This window comes from Ischnura elegans, chromosome 11 (assembly GCF_921293095.1).
Source record: "Ischnura elegans chromosome 11, ioIscEleg1.1, whole genome shotgun sequence".
Classification (NCBI taxonomy): domain Eukaryota; kingdom Metazoa; phylum Arthropoda; class Insecta; order Odonata; family Coenagrionidae; genus Ischnura; species Ischnura elegans.
The window spans coordinates 58852924-58870378 of NC_060256.1; the positions used below are offsets into that span (position 1 = coordinate 58852924).

A 17455-nucleotide genomic window follows, 5' to 3' on the forward strand; every position below is an offset into this window, starting at 1 on the left:
CTGCACTTCGTCACTACGTTCTGTGGCGTCACGATCAACTTTGAAAACAAAGTTCAATGAAAAACCGCCAAAGAACTGCAGATACACAGTCTATATTTTATGATATTCAGTCTTTGTAAGTGCCCATCTCGTGAAATATGGCTGGTCCGGATGAGAAATCTGCGACAGAAGGTACTCTTGAAGGTTCGTTGATAGTGTTTTCATTAGTTCCTCTCAAGTTTTCAAAGTTCTTTTCCCGAATGTATTTCAAAATGGCTCATTGAAGATTTCGGTTAATGCTATTTGTTCCTGTTTGTTTACAGCTACAATTTAATCATAAAATGCCCAATCCGCTGCATTTCATTGTTTGCTTATGCTTCATGCTTAGTGCACTGAGGTCTTTGCTCTGTGTTCACCTTTCTCAGCGGTTACATAGCGACTTGTCAAACTTTTATCCTCATAAAATGGCACTCCAATATTCTCGAAAGTGTAAAGTGATAACGTCAAATTATCCTCCAAAGTTACTATATTCTATGAAATTTTCATCCCTGACAGATGAAAAATCCAAGATAATGTACAGTGTCACCAAGATGAGGCAACTCTTCCCAAAAAAATGCAGCCAATTCATGTCTAAACAGCTGAAAATGAAACATTACATGCTGGTGAGTTATTCATTAACAGCAGGTTCCGTGATGTTCATTATGTATACTTGAGGACCATTTTACCTTTTCGATTTCAGGAAACCACTGACATAATCTTAGATGCTTCAGAAAATGAGTCAGACGATTCAGAGGACTCGAATGAATCTAATGGGGATTCAGTAATGGACAGTGATGCTTCAGCTGAACCAGTCGACAGTTCTTCTTCATTGACCAGAGTAAGTTGTTAATGGTGTTTATTACTTATCCTGAATGTGGTGATAACAGCTGTGACTCGTTTTGAAATAGTGATTTCATGGCGAGCTATGAAAAGTATACCCTCTAATTGGTGTGCCGAAGGGCTTTAAAGGGTGGTATAGTCTTTTATTTTAGTCAAGACCTGTGCGCAGAAACCTTTTATCATTTCAACATGAGAAAGTATTTTCGTGAACTGCTCCCCATGGGGGTTGGGTGATAGTTCTTCCTCTCCCACTTCATTTTCCTTCGGGAGCTCTGCTTTTGCTGCCAACCTTAGCGCTCTTGCTGTTTCCAATTCCAGTTGAATTGCAGGCCTTCAAAAAATTCCTTTCACTTACCTGAGTCATCTAAGGGATGCTATCTTTTCCCAATGGTGTTGACATCCCTGTCCAGCACGTGCCTTTCCCCTCGTAGAATGTTTACTTTTTGACATATTTTAATAAAATTTAAAGCATTTTACTTACCAGAGGTGTTAGTGCTTAGTTTTTGTATGGTATTTGGTGAAACATGTTCCTTTGTGCAGGGGAACCTTGCAGAATCCACAGTATACAGAGTTTCCTTCCTAAGTTTATTAGCAGCACAAACTCGACACATCCACAATGGATATTTCTTCTTCCCATACCCCACTATCTTCTCTAGAGTGAGTTTCATCATACCCCCTGCTAGCCTTGCCAGGTTATCCTGCCAAGGCTATCGCTGAGTCGGCCTTTCTATCTTGCCCTCTGTGTCATCATCGCTGGAATACGCACTCTTCCCTCCTCACATTTAGCCCAGCACTTGGCTATTTCCAAATTGACTACTTCCAATTGTAATGTATGGCGCAAAGTAGGCGATGAGAGAATTACCGACAATAGAGTTTGTTAGAGCCAATTTAAAAGGACCGAAGAAATCTGACCAAAATTATTCCTTATCATTTAAAATATAATAATTCATAATTTCAGAACATTGTAGAATTTAGAAGTTGCTGTCATAGAAAAATGAATGCTTAATCGAGTTTTTTCCACCCGTTACGGCTTAGTGACATTTTATTTCTATGCATTAGTAATCTCTAAAAGTGGATTACGTTCATTAAAAAGATATTAATAAATTTATAATTTGAATGGTATAAAACTAATCTAAATCAATGAAAGCACATTCTCAAATACACCAGAAGCAAATGCGAACATAAGTAACTAATATTAAAAGAAAGCAGAGTAAGTTTTATTATCATATATGAAAACACGGAAATCTCCGTGGCTGGTCCTCAGCATTCGGCACACAAAACACAGAGATCTCCGAGATCAGTCGGCAATGTGTTAAGGCTGGGCCTGGTACCACATCCAGCAGCACACTTTTCATCCATAGAAATACTAGGCATAGGCCTACAATCACCTCCTTCCAAATTGTTATCCACATTTTCTGTGATTTGTTGTTCACTTGGTTCCATCTCCCTCAAAAACTGATGCATGACATACGAAAATTAAATGATGGTCTAAAAAAAATAAATGTTTTAATTTGTGAGCGAAAGGAAGCCAGTCACTGCAAGCACATGAAGGAAAGCTAGCCCTGCTCTCCTTGCCAACTGCTGTAGTCTCCTCTACCCTAAGTAGATGTTGGTGACAACAGCAGCTGCATTTCATATACCAGCATGGTGAAATCAGTACAGTTGCAGTCATTGTTACCAATATAGCTCCTATTTGAAACAACGGGGTTTGAGATCCAGGGAGAAATAATTTTCTAACTTCTTCTCCAATTGGTTTTTTGAAAGCCAAATGACTATCCTGCTCCTCTGGAATCGTTCCAAAAGGTGTAAAAATTTCCCTAGTATTTTAGATGATGCACTATCAAAATTCATATTTTAATGTTGTTTAAAATTTGTACTAGTATATAATAATAATATATAAATTATTATAAATTAAGCCAGGAAACTGCAGAATTGCATTAGAACATTGAAGTCTGATTCTTGGGAATGTGTGCTAGAAGCCAATGTAATTTATCAATAAGCAGAAACTTTATTTGGATAGTACATACCTAAATTTTTCTGAGATATGTATACTACCAAGGTATATGGAAGCCAAATCTGAAACCAACTCAGGAGTAGAATATTTGCTTTTGGCCAGTAAACAGTTTTTCTGGAGAGGTTGATGAGTTGCCATAGCTTACAATTTTTAAAACATATATCATCCTCACTAGTTACTTTAATGAACACTCAGGAACAATAACATTACCTTTTGGCATTGCTTTGTTTCAAATTGAGGGACTCGAAGGTACAGTGTAAATATTTTTGTGGTTTGTCTCTGGTAATAGCGCCTGTGGAATTTCAAGGTAGGATTTGAAAAATCTAATTGCATCAATGAGGTAATGTATGTCATATGAACTGGTGGAAAATAAAATACTTATATTAACTTACCTCGCCCGTAATTGCTTGCTACTTTATAAAATTGTTATATTGGTCACTAGAAAATATTGCCTTTCTGTGTTCGAAGCATAATTAATCTAAAATTATTTTCAGTGTTCAGTTCTAAGTCAAGAAATGGACAACATAATGGCTGTGCTTCAACAAGTGAAGGCTGAAAAAGATCTTGAAATCATTAAAATATGCTCTGAAGGCCTTTCGTCATCAAATAAAAGTTTGGAGGAGGAGAAAACTTGATATCTATGAAAAATTGGTGCCTAAAGACACATGGAATTGTATAAACCGGTGAAGTTTGTAAAAAGTGTTATCGTAGTAAGAGTGCTTCAGATAAAGACTAACCCTGACTCTATGTCTTGCAAAGCTGTCCTAGCCCAGTTCTCCAAGTGCCTTACAGGTTTCTTACATGACATGAACAAGATAGCTTGTTGGAAGTTTGGACCGATGCTTTTAGGGTTTTATAAGTGGAAGTTAGCAAAACAAATTCAATAAACAATGTTTATTGTGCAAATTATTTTTTTAGCTTTTGTTCAAATTTTCAACAAATATGTACAATCACAACACTTCATGGAAATCATATTCTGTAAATAAAATTGCATGAAGTTCTTTAAAAATCAACTTTTAGCCATTACTCACTAAATGAATCAAAAGCCAGTGATGCTCTTAATGGCTGCTGTTTCATCTACTGCTGTCATTTCCTGGTAATTGTAAAACTCCATTGAGAACGATGCAGTCCCAGAAGACAGAGTCCTTAAGTCTGTAGAATATCCTAAGAGTTCAGATAGAGGGGCAATGGCATGTACCACCTGTAATATTAAAAAAAAACGTCAAAAATGCAATAAATGGTACGAAAAATCCTCAGAGAAAAAAATAATTCGCCTTGACCGGGATTCAAACCTGGATCCCTCAATTTCCAGCCGAGTGCTTTAGCCAGTTGCTTTAGCCAGCAACTGAGGCATAATTTTCCACAAGGAAGAATGATGCCTGGGTAGCTTAACTGGCTAAAGCACTCAGCTGGAAATTGAGGGATCCAGGTTTGAATCCTGGTCAAGGCGAATGATTTTTTTCTGTGTGGATTATACGCACAATTTGTGCAATGCAGGTAACTCCATAAAATTATCACTGTTGCTGGTCCCGGAATACTTGAATTTAAAAAAGGCAATCAATAGGCTATGATTCATGACATGTTGTAAGCAGGTGAATTTCTATGAATTTAAGATGATACTCAAGTAATTTAAGAATTGATTGTTTGAGGCGAAACTTTGTGAAAGTGATTCATAATTAAATTAAAAAAGAAGAACTTTGTGCTTTCACATTAATATTTATTCATGACCATGGTTTCAACGTTAGACGTCATCATCAGGTGAACTCTACAGAGGTCCATCACATCCTTTTATACCCTCCCCCTCCTAGCCTGGTATAAAAGGACGTCTGATGACGTCTAATGTTGAAACCATGGTCGTGAATAAATATTAATGTGAAAGCACAAAGTACTTTTTTAATTTAATTTAAGATTGTTTCTTAACCCTTTCCTGCCAGTGCCTACAACAGTAAAACGTTTTCGTGCTGAGAGCATGAGAACATTTTAAGCCTCTCTGTACGGAGCCCTTTTTTGAGGGTGAGTTGCCTGGGTATTTTCATCCCTGAGATTTGGGACCCAGATCAACAGAGCACCCGTCCCTTATCCCGGCCACTGGACTACACCTTCTAACCCCATCATAGCATGAATCCACGGTCAACTTATTACGTCACCAGTGTTTTTTTTTTCAACCAAAAATTGTATTTGATTTTCAATAATTTACTCATCTAAAAGAAAGAATTACTAGCATTTTATTAAGCATTGTGGAATTGTAAACGGGTTTCTAATGTTAATAACAACAAAGTTAGTAAACACAAGGTAATAAGGCTTGAAGTCCATTATTTTTAAAGATAAAGTTTTGTTTAAAAATTGGTTATGCACAGAAAAAACATAGAATTCATTTCAAAGTAGAAATAAATTGCAGTATGCTCAAAATATAACATTGAAAAAACTATTGATAATATAACCACCTCGCAATGGATTCCTGAGGTGAGGATGATCATAAATGAGTGGGAGGGTCGGGCTTAATTGCTGAAGTGTGGCCCTGAGGACTCGCAAAGCTGGGTCTCAGGTCGGGTCAGGTCTCCAGTCGTTTGCGTTGAAAAATCTGCAGAAGCTATACCCAACGTTAGGTCTTCTAGGTATGAAAATGCCCATCGACTCCACCTGACGTCTGGTGCAAAAGGGTTACCCTCAAGTACTCATGCCCCCTGATGAAGCATAAGCAGTCTCGCTGGTGCACCATATGTGCCAGTGCTAATCTTGTAAATATAATTTCATGAAGTCCACTAATTTTGGTAGATTTAATGTTATTTAATGAGCACCTAAGAAAAAAAACATTCTGAGTATATAACAACAGAATTTGCCTTAAATTGCTCAATGTGGTGAAAGACAAATAAAAATCATTGCAGAGTTACGTAGACCATAAAAAAGTATTGAAACTCTACAACAATACATTTTGAAACAATAGCTCACCAAACTTCTGTATCATGTGAAAAAAAACCTCCATGAAAACAAAGGGAGATGATACTGTGAAAAGTCACGAATGACCAGAGACAGCAAAGGGAGTTGAAGGGGGAATGCAGGACCATTGTTGGGGAGTCTCAAGAATACTGTGAGGTTGAACAGATCTTTATGAGGTTTATCTTGAGGTAATTTTAGGGAATAAATTAACAGAAATAAAGGGTAACTTTTTCGATTGCTGATTTTCCTGGGACACACCCTGGCAAAATACAGTAACATCTTGGATCCTAATCTCTTTCTATATGAAATAAAATGAGGTAATAAAAATAAGCAGTAAAAAATCTGGTGAGTATAAAACAAAAAAAAGTACTGCAATATGTCATGAGATTGAGCTGTTTGTGGAAAATTACCAATATTTTTAATTTTAAAACATGTACATACATAAGAATTCCACGAGATTAAGCCTGAAAACAAAACACAATGTGGTAATAGGGTAGTTTCCTTCATCAAAGAAAACGAAAGGCATTGATTGCGTTTCGTTACCCACCATTAGTGTATTCATAATACACAAATTATTTGGTTTTAGAAATACCGGTTTAGACGAATAGTAAGGGTCAAATTTTATCCTCATTTGAAAAAGGCCAGATTGGCGCCCATGCGATTCCACTCCACATGACGTCACAGGGACCTAGTTTCTACACGAGAGGATAGGAGTTATACATCGTCTGAGGTTACCAATGCATGCATGAGGCACAGAGCTCAGGGAAACATGTCTTAATAATCACCTATTAAAACTGGCTGAGGTCGGAAAGTTTTCTTTGTTTGATAAGGTATTAATAAACTTTTTTAAGCCAAGCGCTACCATCCAGCAAGGTACTCAGCTACCCGCTAGCAGCCTGCGGCGTATCAGCGCTAAGCCTCGCCTCAAGGTCACCTCACCGGGCGGGAGGGGGAACCAGAAATACGACGTACGGAGATATTTCCCGGCATTCATACTTAAGCGTCGCGTTTTCACGCGCTTGAAAATTTTCACTTTTCATTTAATCGCGAAAAATAGATATTGTCATTTAAAAATCTAAAAGCGTGAAATACGTACTCCAGGAGTAATAATCTTTCGATTAAGGCAATAAAAAAATAATAGGAAACCACCCTATTTTCTTCATGGGGATACCTTATTAGGGTGACCAAAAACTTGTACTAATGGCTGCACTGATTCAAAGACTCAAACTTATCCAAATCACTCACCACTTGATTTCCTCTATGTTCCACCTCTTGCTGCAGTAATCGGCGGCGAGATAAGTCAGCCACTATAATCCTAAGAGTGTCTTCTGAATCAAGAACCACTTCCAGCTGCATCATTGGCTCCATGAGTAGAGTGCCCGCATTCTTGAGCAACTGAAACACAAAATTTCAAACACTCAGTGAGAAAAGGTGACTTGATCATTCACTCAAGACATGAAATCACAACTCATTAAAAGAACTCAGTAAATAGATGGAGGGAAATTAAAGGGGTAAAATATCTTCTTGATTCAGCCATTCTCTCAGAAGTTCAAAACAATAAATGCAAGGGTTAAGACCATCAATTTTTCACCAATAATAGCTCTAGAAGTAAGCAAGGGATCGAGAAATGAAAAAAAAACATGAGTCTCTTTATTTTTATAACTTTATCACAATCCACAGAAAAGAAAAATTGGTGACCTAGGCTATTGTAAACTACAAGCAGTATTCGGGTTATGGACATAATAGCATCATGAGACTGTCCAAAAGTCAGATTCACATAACCCAAGATTCTAATTAACAGCATAAAATCATAATTGTAACATTAACAATGTTTCCCAAGAATTTATTAAAAATAATTTATACATACCTTTTGAATAGCCTGTGTGGTTGATGAAGTGATCACTGTATCAGAAGTCCCCCTCTTTGTCTCAAACCAATGAAGCACTATTTCAGTATCAATCACCTGGAAAATGTGTATGTATTAACGTTATAATTACCCATAAATTTAGTATACAAATATGAAGTATGAGTTAAAACAGGGTGTAGATACTTTTCAAAATAGAAAGTAGGGATAGGTCAGTTCCACTTTTATGTTAGTGCTAATTCTGATTTGGTTCACAGTCCTGATTCCCAGTTCCCATTCTTAATCAAGTGTTTCATTGTCAATGCTTAATTTTATACGGATATTAATGACATTTGCAATATTATTAAGAAAACAGCCAAAAATAATACTTCCAAGTTATCTTACGAAAGATTTAATCCAGAACAACACTCAATTTTAAGAATACAATGTCATTTTTTCTCAAGAATATTTTCAAATTGGATTTTGCATAAAAGTTTCAGTAATATTCTCCTTGAGTTTGGTCCAAATTCTGGTTCAAAGCTCAAGAACCAGTGGAACTTAGAACCATACCACCTCAACCCTACAAGAAAGCATGTCAAAGTAAAATAACTATAGAGCTAGTACATATTTTCCTTGGTGAGATTTTAAAAAAGGTTCAAAAATTTAAAAAAAAAACTTTCCTCTGCTTTCATTAATGAGACAAACTTTTTGCATTGCATACATATTCATCACCTCAACAGCACAGAAAATATGAAAACAGATGTAAAGCACTTCATATATACAAAAGCATAAGGGAAAAATTAGCTAAAAATATAAAACTAAGTACTCACTGGGCAGCCAAGCTTTGGTCCATGGGATAAAGCAAATTCTATCCCTCTCCTCAATGCCTGCAGGTGCCTGATATTTATTGCAGCAGTATTTGCCGCTGATTCAGGGCTCTTATCAAGAATTAGGGGAACAGATGATTTCTGTTTAGATCTCTTATCTCCTTCTCTAGCATTGTCGCTTTTATGCCTCAAGGACATTGTGAGATTCACTTCATGAGTAGAATTGCCTGAAAAAAAAATATTCATGACTATGCTATGGGAAAATAATGAGAATACATGAACTTTGATTAATTACCAAAAAAAAGCTTTCCCTCAATTGGGAATCAAACCTCAAGCCTTTGGGTTTACAGTCCACTGCCCTGACATAATATACCATCAAAGTTCCTAGATTCCAATGGCAATTTACAATAAAGCATCATGAAAATCAGTAAAGTTCTAAGTAAATAAATAGCAACTTCAATGGTGACTGGGCAGTGACCTGGGAAACCAAAGGTCCTTGGTTAGATTCCGACTCCAGGGGAACTTTTTCCCCATGGAATTAATGTTAATATCACCGCCATGTTATGGCAGGATTGAAATACATCACAAATGGACATACATCAGGTACTTTCTCTTCAATGCAGAAATACAATGGGAATAGGAATGAGAATTTTCCCATTACAGAATGTAAATGACATTTCATCAAATTGGCAAAACAGTTTATAAATTTATTCAACCGCTGGCTTACTTTCTGATTTTTTTACTTCCACACCTCAAAAACAGTGCTATTAGGCCTTTACATTGGGGTTTCTGATAACAATGAACAATCAAACGTGCACAATCATCCAGGCCCTATTGTCGGTGTCAAAATGATGTTCCACTGTACTTCGCAAATTTATATCTGGACTTCAGTACATGCCTTGACAATGAATAATATGTCATTTTAAAGGAAATTTTATTCTACATTCTGACTTTTTTAATTTTTATGAAAATATTAAAAATGTAGGCATGCAAGTGCAATAAATGACTCTGCGCACCATAAAATTAATCGTTTTGTCAACTTCATGTACTTTATAACTCAACTTTCTATGATTCTATAAAAATATTGATATTTGTGAGGTCAATAAATTCCTTTAACATCATGTTGCCAAACAGGGCCGTGCCAGGCCAGTGCCGGTTACCAGGAGGCAAAGTTTCGCACGCAGGACAACGCCGCATTTGTTCGCTTTGGCATATTTTTTTAATGCCAATATATGTATAATCTATACTACATAAAAATCATGTATTTTCGGATCATAGAAAATTTTCAAGTAAACTAAGTGTTTTTATCAATTTCATTTTTCTTTCGGGGTAAACTGTTGGACTAGATAGTGTTTAAACATTTTCGTTATTTTAAAACAAAATATGCGTTCTAAAAATATACAAAAGGCATTTTATTTATCTACATTAATGTTTGCAACTTATAGTGGAAGATGAATGTCGTAGACACAGTCGTTTTCCCTAGGTGGAGTTACAAAGTTCATGGAGTGCGAAAAATCCACAGAGAAAAAATCATTCGCCTTGACCGGGATTCGAACCCGGATCCCTCGATTTCCGGCCGAGTGCTTTAGCCAGTTAAGCTACCGAGGCGTCATTCTTCCCTGTGGGTGACTCCCGTAAAAGTTATCACCGTGGCTAGTCCCGGTATAATTAAAAAAAAAAAAAAAAAAAAAAAAAAAGTTCATGGAGTTGATAAAAGGGCTATTTATGGTGCGAGGAGTCATTTATTGCACTCACGTGTCTATATTTTTTAATTTCTTCATAAAACAAATAATAAATCAGAATGGAAAATAAAATTTTGCTTTAAAATAACATATTATTCATTGTTATGGCATGCACTGAAGTCCAGATATAAATTTTCAAAGTACAGCGGAAAATCATTTTGACGCCAACAGTAGATATTAAGGATAACTTACACAGGTGAGACTCGAACCCGCGACCTTTGGTTTGGTATGCGAGTACTTTACAATGCCCAAACCAAGGCCGGGTAATTTAAAATCATAAAGAGATATAGCTTTCATTTAGTTTCATAAAAAGGAATCCACGACAAAAATAAAGAATAAATGGGGCCAAAACGATATCCTCTCCATCCATTTCACTTTCTCCATCATCTTCCACATTTCCACCCCTGAAAGTGCACTCCATATCTTGGCCAACATCTTCTTACATGAACACAAAAATAACAATAGAAGGAAAAATTGAGGGAAAAATAGGGAGGCAGGAGCAATAATCCGACAGCCATAACAAGAGGAAAGAACTAAGAAAAGCTCAAGTAAGAAGCACAAGATGTTATATCTGGTTTCACTGTTGCTCATTGCGGCTAACATTAGCTAGTATATAATAAGAAGATAAATGCAACAACTGTGGCGACAGCCACTAATTTATTTTCTACTTTCAGTTGGCAATGGCCAATAATAACCAGAATAAAAGCCCACGATTGAGTGGGAATCAGGAAAGAGTTCATGTCAAAGCTTTTCTAAGGCTGATCAACCAAATAAGAGAAAAATCATACAACAGCAGACTAAAGTTCAAGGAAATATTTTATGAGCTAACTAGCTTAGCTCAAAAATTTTAACTAAATCAATATCTACTTACCAATCATCTGAGAAAAGTTGAATGTATCTTTGCACTCGCCAGCTATTTTCTCCTTGTAAGCAATTTGCAAAGGCCCTAAGTCAACATCCACTTTGTACTCTGAAATAATTCTTTCTTTGATGATATCCAGGTGCAGCTCACCCATTCCTATACAAAGACAAATGCAGAACATTCATTGAGAACAGATTTTATTTCCACACAGTTTCAAGTCATGATGTCAACTATTAAAAAATAACAGATAAAAAGTACGGTGCTAAATTAGGAAAGGATGTCCAACTTACCACCCAAGACAGTTTGACCTGTTTCATTGTTGTGTGAAACCCTAAGGCTGGGATCCTCTCGTACAAGTTCACTAAGTGCTCTATCGAGAGCATTTTGATAAGCCTATAAGTGAAATACAAAACAGTTACAGACTGTGTGCAATAAAGATCAACTCTTATTCAATCTTAAAATTAATTTTAAAACCCATATGGGTCATTCCACCAAAAATTTGACCAGGTGTTTTCTCTTTGGGTCACCGATTTGGCCAAATTTGGCGAATGATTTCAGATGATTAGAAAAAGAGAAAACCCCAGTCTTTCTGTCTTGCATGTGACAGTTTAAACAACAGCAATTTAAACAATCACTAAAGCATCTTCTTATTAGACGTGACACCTCTGGTAATAAAATCATGAAATGTCTCATTTAAAAGGCATTGAATCGATTAATACTATTAACTGATTGTTTTATGAAATTTAAAAACTTTAATATTTTTTACAACAAGTTCAAATTTTCAATCCATTTCCAACGAAAAAGCTACCCCTTCAATATTCCTCATTCTATCCTGCTAAATAAGGGTATGATTATTTTTCAAATTCCATTGTCACTGAAAATAAAGCAAAATTGGAGAAGGAAGTAAAACCTCTACGTGGTAATGGAGGGGACCAAAATTTGGGCAATTTGATGAATGGTTTGATGGAGAGGTTTCAGTGATAAGCACCATTTTTTCATATTCATTGGAAATGAAGGAACTACTGTCTTTTAAACCATTATATTTATGTGTTTAAACAATCATGCATGCATTAGTGAACATGAATTTATTATTTAATAAATACAGAAAGTGAGTGCTATTGCATGATTTTTGCCATGATTCGAGAGAAAACGATGTGATCTCTCTTAATTCAACAGTCACTTGAAATGATTAGGATAGTTGGATTCTTTTTTTCTTATTTACTGTTAGGTATGCTCTCATATGGATCAAAATGGCCACAACTAATTATTAACATGAAAATTACAACATAATAAAGGTATATGAGAAAAAAATATGGGTGAAACATGTATTGCTGAAAATGTCACCCCATGTATGTAATCGCGGCTGCATTAATGGTCTCTAGTTGTCTCGGTACGATTTGCATAGGTAGTTAGGCTGTCTCGGGGGTATCTCCTAGGCATGATAAGTGGAAGTTTTATGAGATAAAGAGGTTCACTACAAAGAAGTTTGCCTATAAATTTACATGTAAATCTGATGGGAGGTGGTATGAAGTATGGAGGATTATGATGTAAAAAGGTTCACTACATAGAGGTTTTACTGCACTCGGATCTCTTTGCACTCAATAGAATGGTAATATTTTTACAAAGTATATTTGCATTTACAAAACTCTAATTAACTCAAAATTTCACTTCGACCCCTTGGCATCTGGGGTCCACATTTGTCTATGGCTTAATTAGGCAATAGACAGTTTGATCAGTATGCACTATTAAAGTTAAATTTGCAAAAAATACCTGCGAGGCTGGCTCCACTGAGCAGAAGAACACAGGGTCAGGAACATTAGCACCACGTCCAAATTCCAACTCAACAGCTTCCTCATCCATACCGAACACTTGCATTAAATATGACTTAGCTTCATTTGCCATTGATGCACTACTGGTAATCATATCACCTGTAACAGTTTCCTGTAATATTAAATATTACTAAGGAAAATCATTAATGGCTAAGGCACTACATTCTCTTACATCTAATTAACTCAAAATCAAACGTGAAAGATTTTGCTAACCTTAAGTCCTGATATCACAGCAATGTTTCCACAATCTACTTCTTCAGTTTCCGTGTAATCATCGGCATAAGCAATCATTAACCTTCCTGTTGGCTCCAGCTTCTGCATCCTCATGTTGTAAATCTTCTGACCCTGGACAGAAAAAATTATACGATGGTAAACCTTAGACCAAAATTACCCATAACATGAGGGTTGCCTCAAAAGATATCAGACGACCGCTTCAAAAGGGGTGGGGTGGGAGCTTGCGAATCTTAGGGCCAATAACTAATCCCATTCACCACCTCATCCCTCTGCTGAATGGCAACGTTGTCACATACAGCCGCATACCTTTCTCTCTTTAGTTTCTTAATTTATTTATTTTTATTTTTATTTATTTATTTGCCCAGAGATTGATAACAGCATTGTGCATCAATATAAGGCACGTCAATGAATTACACAAAGTGCATGTACAAGATAATATAAAATACATGGTACATACATGGTAAAATACATATTAAAAAATGGTATATATAACTAAAATTAATCACTCATTCCACTCCTTTAAAAAATGGAATAAAAAAATTCTTTTCAAGAGTAAAACATTTTGGAGCGGAAAAAGTTTGCCTTTTTCCTAAACTCTGCAGTACCTATCTTAATTTTGAGGTCCTGGGGTAAATGAATGTAAATATTTAACCCCATGGACATTGGTCCATGCTTTGCAATAGTAGTCCTAACAAAATTTGGGTGAAAATCCTTATGCTTTTTGGTATTATAGTTATGAATCCTATCATTTGTCACATAGTCTACTAGATTTTTTTGGACAGACACACAAACAGCATACATATAAACACTAGGAATTGGCAGTAACCGAAGTCTCTTAAACAGCGGGAGACATGGTGTATGCACTGGAACGTTGCACTTAAGTCTTATTACACGTTTTTGTATCTTGAAGATTATCTAATGTCTGCATGGGGAAAGGAACCCCAAAACAGGATGCTAAACATCACTTGCGTATAAAATTCACGAGTTACATTCCATATATAGGTAGCTTTGCTTAGACAAGATATCTGGCAACTATGGCCATGTTTTTCCATGTGCAAATCATAGGCCTCCTGGTGGTGCACGGCCAACCATTTGTCATAATGTGATTTTCACTGTATGTGTACATACTGTATTCACTAAAATGAGCCCACATTGTAAATTACTTCAATCGAAAATTTATACATGCATTACACTTTGTACTCACACAAGAGGCTCACAGGATTTTAGTATCTATTGGTAAGTACAAATGAACGCAATTTGCTAACTTTTACTACTTCCCATAATAATATCCAAGTTGGATATTCAATGTTGTCCTCAGCTTTGTGTTACTGTGCAGTTACTCTTTTTTTACTACTACCCAGGGATGCAACTAAGGCCCCTTCATCTCTCTCCCATGATGTTGTTACTGCAATTATGCATTGGTATACCAAGCAGATTTATATGAATTATGTACGTGAGAACTGGATAAACCAAAGTCAATTTGCATGCAGTACTGCTATTGGTAATGCTATTATTGAGTATCAAACTTGAGAACTTATAATAATGTCTCTGGCTATATTTAGTGTGTAATCCTTTCATTGAAGTCAAATTCCTTAAAACATTAGGACTAAATTAATTTTTTAAATGCAAAGGAAATTATTAAATACCAAATAAATGAAAGAAATTTTTTCCACATAATTGGCTTTCATGTGGAGCAATGGGGAATTAATTACATATTGAGAATCAACTTCAAGTGCTCATAGTTTTTTTGTCTATTAAGAGCATTCACTTCACAACAACAATGGCATCCCAAAACAGTGTTGAAAGAAAATTCATGAGCTACTATTTTTGCATATTTTTAATAATGTACGTCTCACTTGATAAAAATATGATGATTTTTTCAAACCTTACCTTTTTTAACTGCCCGGAATATATCCTGACAAAAGTAAGAGGTCCTTTCTGGCTGTGATGCATTATTTTAAATACTTTGGCATAGAGATTGCTACCAAAGGATTTCCAAATGGCTGCCTTACTACTTGTCACGAGGCGCTGACTAGGAGAAGGAAGAAATTTGACCACTGCATCCATCAATGGCTGAATACCAGTGTTGCGATACGCACTTCCGCAGAGAACAGGAACACCTCTCTGAAAATTAAAAAATCCACATAGAATACAATAAAACCCTGACATAAAACCATTGACAAGAAAATGGAAGTATTTATCCTACTTGGGTAACTTGGGTGTTACTTTTTGGCAATTGCAGATGATGATGGGTTCATAGAAGCAGCACAAGATCTTAGGCACACCGGTTATTTTCTGCCAAATCACAGTACCATCTGAGAGTATGCCAGGTAATATTTGAATTCACGCCTTATGTCTGTACATCCAATAATGCAGAGCAGAGTAATAGATGGGATGGCATGGAGCAAAGCAATAGATGGAGCCAAGCATTGGCTTTCCTTTCACATTTCTTATGCTGGAAACCATCAGAGTTAATTATGGCCTTCAGCAAGCCAGAGTGTCAAGTTTCCTTCACACCCACCGCTCTGCACGCCTTGGATGTGAACCCCTTGAAGCTCGGAGCAGAACGGTTAAGATATGGTACCCTCTTTTGCAGTTCAACTTCCTATATATCATTTCAAATATTGATGGAAAAAATTACCTATCAATGCAAACTGCTACGTAAACCCATAATAATTTGTTCTAGAGGGTCACTTTCTATGTTTTCGGTGCAAGTGCAGACTTCGTTGTAGGGAGTTTTTGCAATTGGAGAGGTTTGCTTTGGGAGGTTTTTTTTGAGTGCATTGTCCATGGGATGGGTCCAAGCCAATATATTCAAAATAAGGATGTTGCAGTTAAATTTTGCTGTATGGGGGTTCATTGTATATTGGTTTTACTGCATGTGTAATAAATTAAAATACAGGTATGGCTAATATTATGTTAATAAATAGGTGAAAAAATTATACCAAGTCTTCATTACGCTATATAGAAATGTATTATGAATTTATTTTTCAAAGAGCTTTAAGTGAAGAATAACCTAATAAACAAAAAGAAAATTTGATGTTTCTGAGTGGGTAAAACCACCAATGCCTGTGCCTCACATAGCTCAGTCTTGTAAAATAAATTGAAAAATTAAGTGCATAGGCCATTTAAGATAAGGCTATTTCTTGGGGGTAACATCTTATGGCAACTATCTCACAGCTTACGTTCATTGTATCTGAGGCATAAATGAATTAATCTAGCTGAGAGGACCACACCACTGTCTTGATGGAAACCCTTCCCATAACTTAGAACGGCACCAACTCAAAACTTACCTGAGAAATAGTGGCATTGCTTACAGATGCCTCTATGACTTCGGGTGGAATGGACTCCATGCTATCATCGGAAATGATTCTCTCAGCTAGAGTATCATCAAAATCTGCAAGCTTCTCAACCAGTGAACAACGGGCATCCATTGCTATATCCCATAATAAACCATCTGCCTTCACACATAAAGGTTTCACAAAATACTCCTTGCCTTGATTAGCTGAATCACTGAAAAATACATAGAGTATAAATTCAATGCAAATAATACTCAAATATTTTACTACTACTTTTATCTGATGAAAATAGTAAATTAATATGCAATAAATAACTATAGTATCATTGGATATAAGATATGGAATTTGTAGTTCTTTACTTAATAATACACTTATGCAACCGCTGCCCTAAAAATGGATATTTTTCAAGTAAGATCCAAAGACCCATCATGCCTTAAGAATATACAACATAAATGCAAGAATTATTTACCAATTATGTATAACTTTGTTTCATACATCATTAAATAGTCATTTACACATCAAAAGTACTTCATTAAATAATAAAAATTAAATCAAAAGAGCAGTGGTTCAAAAGAGCAGGCCTAATCCTTTGGTTAAGCCGGGTTGCACCTTGGGGTAGTGGAATACCAGAGGTAAATGCTTAGTGCACAGTCACTTCCTTTCCCCTCCAATAAAAATAGGCAAAATGGGAAATGGAAATGAATTACTGTTGAATATTTTTTGTTTTTGTTGGTTACGTTGCTTAATGTTATGTAAATATTTCTCCTGTTACTGTAGTCCTCTGTAATTGGCCTCGTGCTGTTTTTGGACTAAATAAATAAATAGGGAAATGTCCATGCTTTGTAAAGAAAAAATCTAATCCTATACTGTAGAAATTTGTTTGCAAAGGAAAATCGGAGTCTTCTACAGCTAATGATAAGCAGAAAAGGCTAACAGCTCTTGAAAATTAACCAATTACAAAAAGGGAAACACTTGACATAGAAATAGAAGTTAAAAAAGGAGCTGAACCA

The 17455-nt window shown here is 36.0% G+C and overlaps 2 protein-coding genes across 3 annotated transcripts in view; one reads left to right on the plus strand and one right to left on the minus strand.

The window, feature by feature from the left end:
* On the plus strand, positions 1–3885 carry LOC124167844. Of its 2 annotated transcripts, none has more exons than XM_046545887.1 (4): positions 1–171; positions 535–641; positions 719–856; positions 3367–3885. In XM_046545887.1, exons 1-4 carry the CDS (start codon positions 138–140, stop codon positions 3505–3507), a joined length of 420 nt encoding a protein of 139 aa, XP_046401843.1. In that variant the 5' UTR covers positions 1–137; the 3' UTR covers positions 3508–3885. The 2 variants fall into 2 exon arrangements, with proteins under 2 accessions (XP_046401843.1, XP_046401842.1); XM_046545886.1 differs by having other exon boundaries at positions 2–183.
* LOC124167843 (ribosome-releasing factor 2, mitochondrial) overlaps positions 3752–17455 on the minus strand; it is a 25923-nt gene continuing 12219 nt past the window's right edge. The window contains exons 5-14 of the mRNA XM_046545885.1: positions 16440–16659; positions 15037–15270; positions 13126–13257; positions 12854–13024; positions 11374–11476; positions 11093–11239; positions 8483–8706; positions 7677–7772; positions 7055–7204; positions 3752–4073 (exon numbers count right to left, since the gene is read on the minus strand). Of these exons, the coding sequence (XP_046401841.1) occupies positions 3912–4073; positions 7055–7204; positions 7677–7772; positions 8483–8706; positions 11093–11239; positions 11374–11476; positions 12854–13024; positions 13126–13257; positions 15037–15270; positions 16440–16659 (1639 nt within the window). The 3' untranslated portion in view covers positions 3752–3911. The remainder of the gene's footprint in view (positions 4074–7054; positions 7205–7676; positions 7773–8482; positions 8707–11092; positions 11240–11373; positions 11477–12853; positions 13025–13125; positions 13258–15036; positions 15271–16439; positions 16660–17455) is intronic.

Excerpts from the sequence above, each read along its gene's own strand:
- LOC124167844 (XM_046545886.1), top strand. The coding sequence starts at position 138 with ATGGCTGGTCCGGATGAGAAATCTGCGACAGAAGGTACTCTTGAAG. Across the intron at positions 184-534 it reads GACAGAAGGTACTCTTGAAG|ATGAAAAATCCAAGATAATG; the intron begins GTTCGTTGATAG and ends CATCCCTGACAG. Across the intron at positions 642-718 it reads AAATGAAACATTACATGCTG|GAAACCACTGACATAATCTT; the intron begins GTGAGTTATTCA and ends TTTCGATTTCAG.